We start from the raw sequence: 11,600 nt of genomic DNA on the forward strand, positions 1-11,600 counted from the left end.
GTTCCTAGACTCAGAGGTGTTTTTAAAATGTTCATATGACTCTTCAGGGATAGTGCTCAAAGCCATGAGGAGAGCTTGGCTGTTCTGCGCTCTAGCAGTGAATTCATGCGTTACGCTATCAGTGTAGCACTGCAGAAGGTGCAGCAGCTGGAGGAGACAGGTCAAACAGATGGACCTGATGGACAGAACCCAGAGAAGATGTTCCAAACTCTCTGCAAAATTACTCGGTGAGTTGCTATGTAGCTTGGAGACTCGAATGCTGGACTGCAAGTTTTGTTTGTTTGTTTGTTTTTGTTTTGTTTGTTTTTAACATTCGAAACTCTCATGTAAAAGTCTGAAAGAGCAATAGTCTTTGAAACGGTAATTAGCACCAAATTATAACAAAATTGTCTCTTGTGTTCCTGAGACATCTGAGCAGCAGACACCTTGATTTCTCCACCAAAGTAAGTTATTAACTAAGTAGCATAATGAGAGATATGGAAGAGCCATTCTCTGTAAAAACCCTGCTTGCCAGTCCCTTTCTGGTAGGTAGTTTGTTACTGACAATAAGAAACTAGAATGGCTACAGACCAGACTTCTAAACTGCCTCCCAAAGGCCTGAGTTTGAACCCAGCTCCATTTACAGGTTGAAATAGTTACATGTGAAAGAGGAGTTCACTTTTAGCCAAACATTGGGTGTTTCCCTTTGTTTAAAGCCTTAGTCCTGTATCTTCCTCATTCCTTTGATGGTAGAAAGTAGATGACCATCTAGTACCACTCTGATTGGAAGTCACTTTTGTGTAATATAAATTTACATGCTACACAAACATCCAGAAAGAAACACATTCTGTTCTAAAGAACCTATAGTCTGTCTGATCCTGCAAACTCCTCCTTGTGCGAATAATCCTTACCCATGTCAATAGCTGTATTGAAGCCAATGGAATTACCCATATTAGCTAGAACTACCCATCTAAATAAAGGGGTTTTCATGATCAGGCTGTAAGTTAAACCAGAGAAGGGTCATCACAGCAGGTAAAGGATTGTGTGGAGAGAGAGATGGCTAGAAGAAGTGGGCTTGAAGAAGGGGAAAGAAGATTCTTGGTGGTTGAGAACAGGAAGACTGTTGCATTACAGGTCCCCCTCAGACCAAATGCTTCTCATTCTTCAAAACTTCTCTATTTAGTTTCTCTTTTCTGTACATTCACAATCTTATTTATATAGAGCCCAATACAGATATCTGGCCCATCAAAAACACAGACTGTAGGGAGACAAAATCTTTGTGGTAAGTTGCATAAGTCTAATTCACAAATATGACACCAGTGATAAAGGTTCAGACATGGGGCAGGGGCACACTGAGCCAGTGAGGGATGGAAGGCCATGTGAAAGGGAGTGAACTTTTAAAGAGGGATTTGAAGTAGGAGCAGGAGGTCAATAGGCACGTGGGGAGAAGGAAGACTAAAATGATCAGATGGATCAAACAGGAAGAATGCATAGAAAACTGGCTGTGAAGCTTGTATCAAAACAAATTCTGCCTTTAAAATGAATTTCTCTTCCCCACCCCTACTTGTGGGGACAAGATCTTCCAGTTCAATTGTACTAAAAGAAGATCCAGCCTGTGGATTCCAGAGCTGGCTCTATTCCAGTTCTTGTGCTGTGCAACCAACTGTGCTAGAACAGGTGAAAACTAACTCCCCACCCACCCCTTACAGGGTCCTGTTATGGAGATACACTTCAATCCCAACTGCAGTCGAAGAGTCATCTGGGAAGAAGAAGGGCAAGAGCATCTCGCTGCTGTGCTTGGAGGGCTTGCTGAAGATATTTAACACAGTGCAACAGCTCTACAAGCCCAAGATCCCCCAGTTTCTACGGGCTTTGGGTAGGCACTTTGGCTGTTCAGTCCTGGACTCTCACTAATGGGGCTAGATGTGCTGTGGGGGCTTTGCACTGGACCCCTAGATAAGGAGAGAGTTGACTCCATGTCATTCAGAAGTGATGCTGGTCACTGAGCTCCAGTTGGCTTTTCTTGCCTCAGGCCAGTCCCAGAGATGTGAGGGCTCAGTAGAAGCAAGCAAATAGTCTCTATTGGCAGAGCACGATTGGAGGTCTGGCATGGTACCTTCCTGTTTGAAATCCTGTCTTGAACCATCCTTTTTGCCCTCCACAATTCTCCAGTATGTTTTCCTCAGACTTGTTGTGGCCTTTACCACCACTGCAAAGGAGAATGTGCATGCATGCTCGTGTATGTGTCTGTACGAAATCCTGGATGCTGGCCTCTGCATTTAACTCGTCATCTCTCTCTCTCAGATATTGCTAATGATGATGCGGAGGAAGAGGAAGATATTAACGTCACCGAGAAAGCTGCCTTCCAGATCCGACAGTTTCAGGTAAGCAGCAGAAATGTCACTCTGGGTAGCGAATGGTCTTAAAGCAGGAGCCTAACTTGAGGGCACCTTTGGATGTTTTGCCTAGGCTATTAGCCTGCTACCAACTGAAAAGAAAATGTCCTGTGACTGACCCACTGAGTGATTCACTGGCACCTTCAGAAGGGTTTCACACCTGTTGGGAAGCTCATTAAGACTTTGTGCATATTGGGACTGAGCGGGGTGTGTATAAGGAGCTGCATCCCTCCGTTAATGTGGTCTGTACGGTGCATAAGAAAGCAACTGTAGGGACCAAAGGTACAATCCACACCTGTGTGAATATTGTAAGACCCTCACTAAAGTAGAAACTAGCTGTTATTTAACAGCTTGTAACAAAATCAGATGCTCACAAATATGTTCTAAAAGCATCTTGATTATATCTGTAAAAAATTCTGCTTTCCTTCAATGTTGGTGCTGCCTATGCTGCGGGGGCTGCTGATTTCTTTACATGCTCCAGTCTCAGAGGCTTTTGGTTTCTTACCTCCTAAAATGGCCCAGGCATGTGTATATATACTGGATTCTGTCCTTCCTTCCCATGATCAGAGGTCTCTGGTGAACCAGCTCAGCAGTGCTGGCGATGACTTCAACAGCAAGGAAGCCCTATCACTTGTGACTGTTATCTCCACTTTGTCCAAGCTACTGGAGCCCTCCTCTCCACAGGTACTTAGCAGAGCTAGTGATTGGTGAGAATGTGTGCGGTGCTGGCGCTAGTGGGGTCTGAAAGCCCATGATACACGGGGAGAAGGTAGTCAGCTTGGTTTGATTGCAGACCCCCAGATGGTGATAGGAAGATTTTGAAATGTTCATTCCCCTCTGTGCTTGCAAGCAGACCAAACGGTGCCAGGATAACTGGCAGCCAAACATTAGCCTACAACACTGAATGCCTTCAGGAATGACACATTTTAGGAAGGCCAAATTCATGAGGGAGCAGTAGCACTGGCTGGAGCCCTGCATAATCTAGGCAGATGCTGTACATGCTTCCCTGCAATACCTCTACTAATTCTCTGTTGTTGTTTGTATTGTGGTACCACCTAGAGCCCCCACCCATATTGTGCCGGGTGCTCTCCAGTTGTGACGGAGAGACCGCCCCTCCATCCTGATCTCCATCCTCCTGCTGTGGAAGTCCAGACCCCCTGCACAGCTCTGCCAGTGCACCTTAATCCTGACCTGCAGCAATCCCTGCCCCTCTGCAGAAGTCCTGGCCCTGCCCCACACACACCTCAAGCCTGGACTACAGTATCCCTGCTCCCTGGCCTCCTGACTAGTACCTTCTAATCATGCCAAAGTGTGGTGTTTCTTCTGTATGGGAACAGATCCACTGGGGGCCCCTCTAGCCCTTCAAGGAAGAATGGTTGAGGGCTTAGCCCCTCTAACACATACATACAATATTTAAAGGGCTAGAATAAGGGAGACCAAATTTTACCCAGCCAACGGCCATATTGAAAATTTGCCAGGAACGTGAAGGCCTCACTTACTTTGGATTAAATGGAGTAGACTGTAGTTGTTGCTCTCTTCAGTAAGAGGCTGTGTCCAGAGGACACCACAGACTCTCATGTGCAATGCATCATCTTGAAACGAGCATCTACCACTCTTCACTAGGTGTAGAACTCCACAGACCCTGTCTGGGCATCTGTCTGTTAGAGGTGCTTCTGTTGGTTTCCATGGATGGTTGGCTACCATTATGCTGAGAGTATTTCTTGAATTCAGTTTAGCATTGTTTTTGTGACTGCATTCATGTAAAACCCCTGTTCCCTTGTGTAGTTCATACAGTTGTTCTCCTGGACAGTCAAGATTTGCAAGGAAAACAGTCTGGGTGAGTAGGATTTGTGGAGTAAATTCAGACTTGAGGTAATAATGTCAATGGAGTTGCACCTGCTCACAATAGATATGAATTTGGGCCTTTGATACTGTGCTCCTGAGTTCCTCTTCCGTTCATCCCTTTTATGGGTTCAAGCTCAAAGCCTTGTTTTATTGACAAATGCAATGGATTTGCAGAAAATAGTATGGGATGTGCTAGGGTCACTTTAGAGTTGTCTTTGGTGGCTCTAGCAGGCTGAATTTTGGGTGTGAATCTTTAATTTCACCTCCCTCCCCTCCTCCAGTAAGCACATCAGGACTGTATTTTGTTCTGTAAAGATAGCCACGCTTCTTGGACTTGGTGTCCTGGCTTATGGTCGCTCAACTGCTTGCTGATGACTAGAAATTCCAACATCTCCCCTTTTACCTTGCAATGCAGTAGCATTTGCCTCCTAGTCACCATTTCCTTATGAGCTGAAGAGTCCAATCTACCTCATTCCCCCTTGAAGTATATATTATTTGAAATACCTCATGTCTCTGATTTCCCGATCTGATTAATCATAAGCTAAGGGGAATGGAGGGCAGGGATGTAGGGTCAGAGCTAAGGCTGTTTGTGGAACCTTAACTACAAATTGCCTGACTTCCAAGCTCCTCTTTTGTAACTACAGTGTTTTAACAAGGGTTTAATGCAGTGTGTCTCTGTACAGCCTAAGCTGTCTCTCTCTCTCTCTCTCTCTCTCCTGAAAATGTAGGCTATAGTAACATGCATGCTTGATCTCATCCTAGCAGGATGTCTGACAGTCCTTGAAAAGCCAGTGGAGTGTCATGCCTGGTGACTGTCAATTCCTCTCCTTTCTTGCAGAGGATGCTCCTTGCTGTAAGGGTTTGCTGACCCTGCTCTTCAATCTCCACGTTCTCTACAAGAGCCCTGTCGGCCTGCTCCGTGAGCTTGCCCAGGATATCCATGCTCACCTTGGAGACATAGATCAGGTGCGGCCCAGAACCCCAGCTCTCAGTGTAAGCTTAGCATCTCCTGGTGCTGCCAAGGTGGAGTGTGTCTGAGCAGCATCCCTGGAAGCCCCAAATTCATGCAGCATGTGACCGAATCCAAAGATTTGATTATCAGAGTCTCTCTTTCCCCACAGGATATGGAAGTGGAGAATCAATCACATTTTGCTATTGTGAACATCAAGACAGCAGCCCCTACTGCCTGTGTGAGTTGGAACAGTATATGTAAGACCCAGTCTCTCTGCTACTACTGTGCAGCTGGTGCCAAGACTCACCTTGGTACGTGTGGGCTGCAGAACTTCTAATGTGCTAAACTATGTTCCAAACACCTGTTTTGCTTTCTCTTTTTTCCTTAGGTGCTGGTCCTGGCTCAAGCAGACAAGGTCCTTGAAGAGGTAGATTGGTTGATCAAGAAGCTTAAGAGCCACTTTGTATTGGAGATATCAGGTAATGAAATGGTCCTCTGCTTTGCAATGGCCTTAGAGCTCCACAAAAGAAAGATGGAGATAGGTAGCAAGGAAACACCTCACTATTTTGAACAACCAACTTACTAAGACTGCTTCTCAACATAGATGGTGAAGGCGCCTCCATGGTGCTGGTCCCAGGAAGGAAATGTAAGAGTTGTCAACCCTTACACTGATTCATCCTACACACATACACTCTCTCTCAACGCCCTCCTCTCACATGAAGATGGACATTTGTATTTCACCATCTTTAGTATTGTGTTGATTGCTGGGAACTGGGTTTTGGGATGAATATATGCAGGCTGCGTGTGACTTCAGGAGAAAGCTGCATGTCTAGTTGTGGTGGGGAGGAGTGGGGAGGGTCACTGGACTGAACCTATATGTCCAATGGCAGGGCACAAGGGGCTGCTGCTAGCTCACTGACCAGAGCAGATTACATCTTAGTTCTGAGAAGGGCAGAAGTGGGGGCTTTTTCAGCATCACTTTTAGCAAAATGTACACTGATTTTTTACTTACACACTGACGCTTTGGGGGAAGTGATGTGCTGTGGATGGATTTATCTCTTCTCTTTTTAGAAGACTCCTCTCAGGCATCAAGCCAGATCCAGTCTCTGGAGAAGGCTATAATCCTGCAGCTGGGGACACTGCTGACAGCTTACCATGAGCTGGTGCAAACAGCCCTTCCTGCAGGGAGCTGTGTGGACACTCTGCTGAGGAGCCTTAGCAAGACTTACACCATTCTCACCTCCCTCATCAAACATGTGAGTGCTCTTGTGCTGAACTGGCAGGATGGGATTTAAACATCTCTGCCCATTTCCCACAACAAGCTAACAGTGGCAGCAGCTCATCTGCGGCTTGGGACTGTCAACATGATGTAGTCATGCCAATCCTCACCCTCCTCCAGTGGCAGCATGCACATGAGTTTCCTGGCCTCCAGGTGGTGGTGGCAGCTAGCAAAAACGAAGGGTGCCTCTCTCCTGCTTAGTAGGTAAGGGCAGAGCTATGCTGCCCTTGGCTGGGAGTGGCTCTTGCAAGCTTTGTAATCTTGCAGACACCTCACTGGAGAACCATGTGTCATTTACACTATGCAACTTCCCCCACTCCCACATCCCATCCATGACTTGACAGCTAGGAATGTAGAAATTAGTACATAAGGACTGACCAATGGCCCATCTAGTCTGAGATGATGCTTTGGAGGAAGGCAAAGAATTCCCTATGCTCCTGGGCAGTAGTGACATGCATGATGTGTGGGGAATGCTTTCTCTGTCCCACTGGTGACCAGTTTATACCCTGATAGTTCCTGTAACTTCCATCCTAACTAATGTGGGCTGTAGAGGTTCTTCCTATAAGCACTCATACAGTGCAGTATGGTTATTCCAAAGGCAACCTCAGAAACATCTAGCCCAGTGGTTCTCAATCAAGGGTATGTGTATACTTGGGGGTACGCAGAGGTCTTCCAGGGTGTACATCAGCTCATCTAGATATTTGCCTAGTTTTACAACAAGCTACATAAAAAGCATTAGTAAAGTCAGTACAAACTCAAATTTCATAGACAAAATGAGAAAGGCAGCATTTTTTCAGTAAGTGTGCTTGTGATGCTTTTGTATTTTTCTGTCTGATTTTGTAAGCAAGTAGTTTAAGTAAGGTGAAACTTGGGGGTACACAAGACAAATCAGATTCCTGAAAGGGGTCCAGTAGTCTGGAAAGGTTGAAAACCACTGATCTAGCCTGCACTGCAGTGAACATCCCCCTTGCTCGCAGTCCTTCCTTTGCCTCCTAACATTTGCACAGGACAGGAACTTCACTTTGCCATGTCCAAGTAAGGTGTGACTGCATCAGTGAAGGGTAACCCTTGCCCCCTAAGTGGGAAAGCAATTAGCCCTCTGAGCACAGGGAGCCTTCATGTTGCTTTTGTCTGAATTCCCTCTCCCATGTGCTCAGTGGGCCAAGGAATGTCACAGAGTGAATTGTCTCCAGCTCTTGCCTGGAAAGACAGGTTTCAGGGGATGAATGGAGGTGTCTGAAGGAAGTTCACTCTCTTGTGTATTTCTTGCAGTATCTCCAAGTTTGCCGCAGTGGCCAGGGCACAATTTCAGGGAGGCTGGAAAAGCTGGTGAGTGTCACCTTATTATGCTGAGGGATGAGCACACTTACTTGTGTCAGGAATAACACTGGTATCTCTGCTCCTTCATAGGTGAAGCTCTCAGGTTCCCATTTGACTCCACAGTGTTATGCCTTCATCACATATGTACAGGTAAGTGGGCTAAGTTTCCCTGAAGCATGTATCAGGAACAATGAGAAAATCAGCACTTGCCTGTTTCTGAACCCTCCGTGATGTGGCTTGAGGCTGTGATCATTCCAAGCTTCAGCTTACCCTATATAAACATGGCAAGAGACGCATTCTTCTTCAGTAACAAAGGGATTAAACTTCCATGCAGATAGAGCAAGAATATTGATTTCAACTAGGGAAAGGGAGGGAAGTGGCTGGTATGCTGGTCTTTCAGCCATGTATTAGATCACTTTCTATTTCTATGCATGTGTGGATACTGACATGTGGCTTCTTTGGGCAAGTTTGGTGTTACTATTAACAGAAAATGGAAGAGAGGCTCCAAATACAACACAGCCGCACACATATACATTAATATAATTGGTAATCTCTGCTCAAGGTGATGGCATGGGTCAGGATTAAGGGACTTTGACAGATATGTCTATGTATGGTTGAGCAAGGGATGCTTCAGGTCAGGACCAAAGGGCATTGCCAGAGCCACATAGGGGAGACCAAAGCTGGAATTACATGGGGAGCTGTAGCTCAGGGTTAAGCTATGTTGGCAGAGTCGGAGGAGATGGGTGGGGGGAAGCTTGCTTAAACACCTATCCCTGGCTCTGGCAGTGCTATTAGCTTCTCACTTGTATAAACCTCCAGATCCCTCAGTGAGCACTAGCCGCATAGAGAAGACATTTGTCTGCCATGACTTGGCTATGGACTGTTGTGGCTAGCCCTGTGCTTTCTTCCTTCAGAACATCCACAGCGAAAGCCTGAGCTTTGCAGGAGAGAAGAAAAAGAAGAGAGAGGATGAAACTGCTGCAATTGCTACAGTCATGGTGAGCTTGATTCACTCCCCGTTAGAATCTGGTTGCATGCATTGGAAATAGCAGTGTTGTTGAAGCTTGTGATGTTTGGTGTTTTCTTAAAGCTCTCTTTCTGGAAGGCAGATAAATACACCAAAAACTCAGCTTTCATTTAAGTAAAAACCAAGTTTGTAGCCCTCTTGGCTGTAGAGAAGTTTGAAAATAGGACCCAAGTGCACCCTAAAGGCTCAAAAAACAAGGCAGACAAGAAGAACCTGGCTCTTTTTTTGTTTTTGTTTTTTAATCTCCTGATTTTTTTTGGTGCTTGACTGATTATTTTGAACATTTGGGGTTGGCAATACTAGCACATTTCTGTTTGTGTGCTGACTGGCTTTTTGTGCTGTTGGAGTGTCTGAGAAAGATGGAGCATTTCATTTGACTAAATTAGGTCAATAATTGCAATTGAAAGTGACTGAGTTGGAAAAGTGTGAGTGGGGACTGGAGGGTTAGTCACACTGCTTAAAGGTGCGTGACCTTTCCTAACACTTCATATTCAGCAAAAGCATTTTGCTATCTGCTATTAAGTTTACAGCTGGTCAGATTTCAGACACTCCTGTGCCATTCAAGTGAACCAGTGCTTTGATGGTAAAAAGCAGTGAGGATAGCAAAGACAATGACTTCCTCACTGTTCCCTGAATGTAAGGTGATGCTGCTAAGGACAGCAGATTTACCTGGAGCTAGATGCTGCTTCCTGGTTGGTTATTAGAAATGAAGGTCATAACAGAAAATAAAATGGAGCAGAAATGCAGTGAGAGTGTCAGAAATGAGTGCTGCCTAATGGAAAAACCCAGCTCGGGAATGGTGAGAAGAAAGAGTTCAAAGCCACTGGAGAAGTACCATGGAATATCTTCTCCAAAGGTACTCCTGATCCAGTCAGTTTAAAAACAATCCTGAACTTAAGTTGGCAAGCTTTGGTATGGAGTCGGTACTTGATACATGGGAAGGGATGGTGGCAGTGGTGTAGTACTGAAGTAGTTCACGGACAGTCTGGGGTTGTCTGAACCAGAGATGGGTCGAATTACAGTAATGATGCATCATGTTCACTGAAGGTAGGATGAGAAGTAATGGGCATAATCTGCAATAATGGAAATTTAGGTTAGCTATTAGGAAAAACTTTCTAATTATAAGGGTAGTTGAGCTCAGAAATAAGCTTCCAAGGGAGGTGGACAAACACCGTCAGCGATGGTCTAGGTTTACTTGGTCCTGCCTCAGCCTAGGGAGCTGGAATTGATGGTATCTCGAGGTCTCTTCCATTTCCATGACTCCGTCCCTTGTCATGAGAAAGTGGAGTTCTGTACAATGCCTTTAAGCAATTGGCCACTGTGGTAAATAGGTTTTTAAATCTCTTCCATTCGGTTATGGAGATCCAGGCTGATGTCTGTAATCTGAGGATCATATAAATGTGTGCATTGTTACATACCTGAGCTGCTCACACTGCATTAAGTTTACTATGGGAGCCTTCAGTGTTCACTTCTAACCTTTTTTTTTTTTTTTTTGTATTACAGGCCAAGGTGCTTCGGGAGACCAAGCCAATCCCAAACCTGATTTTTGCTATAGAGCAATATGAGAAATTCCTTATCCATCTCTCCAAAAAGTCAAAGGTAATCTGCCCTCCTCTCCAGCAGTCTGTGGCTCTGTGTGGCTGAAGGACAGATGACATACATACAGCAAAGCAGCATCAGTGGGAAAGGCTGTTGTACCTCTACTTGGTTTTCTAAATGAATGTTACTACTGCGGTTATCAATGCAACTTGCCATAGAAGAAATTAAGCATCATGGCAACTTTCTCACAAATCCTGGCCTGACTTTTTATTCTAAATTGATGTTACATTCAGCCAGCTGGCATCAATGCAGGCACTTGAAGCATAAGCTTTCTGATGACTTAGCCATTTTCTATTTTCTTGTTGAGTAGAAACTGAAAGGGTTAATGCCATTGTTCTGCCCATTCATCTCAAGTGGCATGAAAGAACCATTCCTAGCCAAGGCTTTCAGCTGAGATGACATCAGGGTAATATACACATTTAGGGTTCCTGCCTACTCCCACCTCCTTAAAACATCCATAAGGTAGGTAGCTTTGCCCATTTGAAAGTGGTGGCAGGGGATGTTGAACACGCCCAGGATGAAAGAAAGGGAGAGTGAAAACATCAGTCTGTCACCTAGACTTTGCCCCAGTCACACATTGTTACTGGGAGGAAGGTGAGCTAGGACTCTGCCCTGGCACTAAGGGGAGGAGTGGGCAGTGGTAGAAAGCTGCATTACAACAGGTATTAATGCTGGCGCATTCTCTCCTAGCAATCAGCCTTGAAATACTCATTTTCTTTTGGTTACCGTAGGTGAACTTGATGCAGTACATGAAGCTGAGCACCTCCCGGGACTTCCGCATCAACGTGTCCACACTAGAGAGTGCGCTGCAGGAGAACAACACTGAAGATGCTGAGAATGAACCAGACAATGACCAGGTCAGAACTCACAAGAGCAAATGCCAGGGCTCATGGAGGCCACTCTCGCTAAGATCCAGCTGAGGCTGGGCTTTCCTTGGGCGTGTGTTAAATGAGTGTAAAGTGAGCCTGCCCCAGTTCTATCTTTACAGGGGAACCTCTAATTTACTATCTGCCCATTTAATGAGTGAAACGGTAGAGACCCGACTCTGCCATCTCTGTGACATGACAGTGTGTTGCTTAGCTCAACACTTTCCCCTGAGCTAGTTTTCACTTAATATGCCAGTACTGTTTAAAAAAAAAAAACACACATTATATACAGTACTTTAGAAAAGCCCACATTAATTCTGCTGTGTGTTCCCCATAA

General features: G+C 45.2%; 1 protein-coding gene across 3 annotated transcripts in view; it reads left to right on the forward strand.

The window, feature by feature from the left end:
- FANCI (FA complementation group I) overlaps nt 1–11,600 on the forward strand; it is a 37,089-nt gene that overhangs the window by 23,187 nt on the left and 2,302 nt on the right. For 2 of the 3 annotated variants that reach the window (XM_039491869.1, XM_039491870.1), the window contains exons 24-37: nt 48–227; nt 1,689–1,855; nt 2,284–2,363; nt 2,943–3,059; nt 4,161–4,212; nt 5,059–5,186; nt 5,342–5,410; nt 5,561–5,651; nt 6,244–6,428; nt 7,724–7,780; nt 7,862–7,921; nt 8,686–8,769; nt 10,302–10,397; nt 11,129–11,254. In XM_039491869.1, coding sequence (XP_039347803.1) covers nt 48–227; nt 1,689–1,855; nt 2,284–2,363; nt 2,943–3,059; nt 4,161–4,212; nt 5,059–5,186; nt 5,342–5,410; nt 5,561–5,651; nt 6,244–6,428; nt 7,724–7,780; nt 7,862–7,921; nt 8,686–8,769; nt 10,302–10,397; nt 11,129–11,254 — 1,492 coding nt within the window. The remainder of the gene's footprint in view (nt 1–47; nt 228–1,688; nt 1,856–2,283; nt 2,364–2,942; nt 3,060–4,160; nt 4,213–5,058; nt 5,187–5,341; nt 5,411–5,560; nt 5,652–6,243; nt 6,429–7,723; nt 7,781–7,861; nt 7,922–8,685; nt 8,770–10,301; nt 10,398–11,128; nt 11,255–11,600) is intronic. The other variant, XM_039491871.1, reaches the window with a different exon arrangement.

This window comes from Mauremys reevesii, linkage group 10 (assembly GCF_016161935.1).
Source record: "Mauremys reevesii isolate NIE-2019 linkage group 10, ASM1616193v1, whole genome shotgun sequence".
NCBI lineage: Eukaryota > Metazoa > Chordata > Testudines > Geoemydidae > Mauremys > Mauremys reevesii.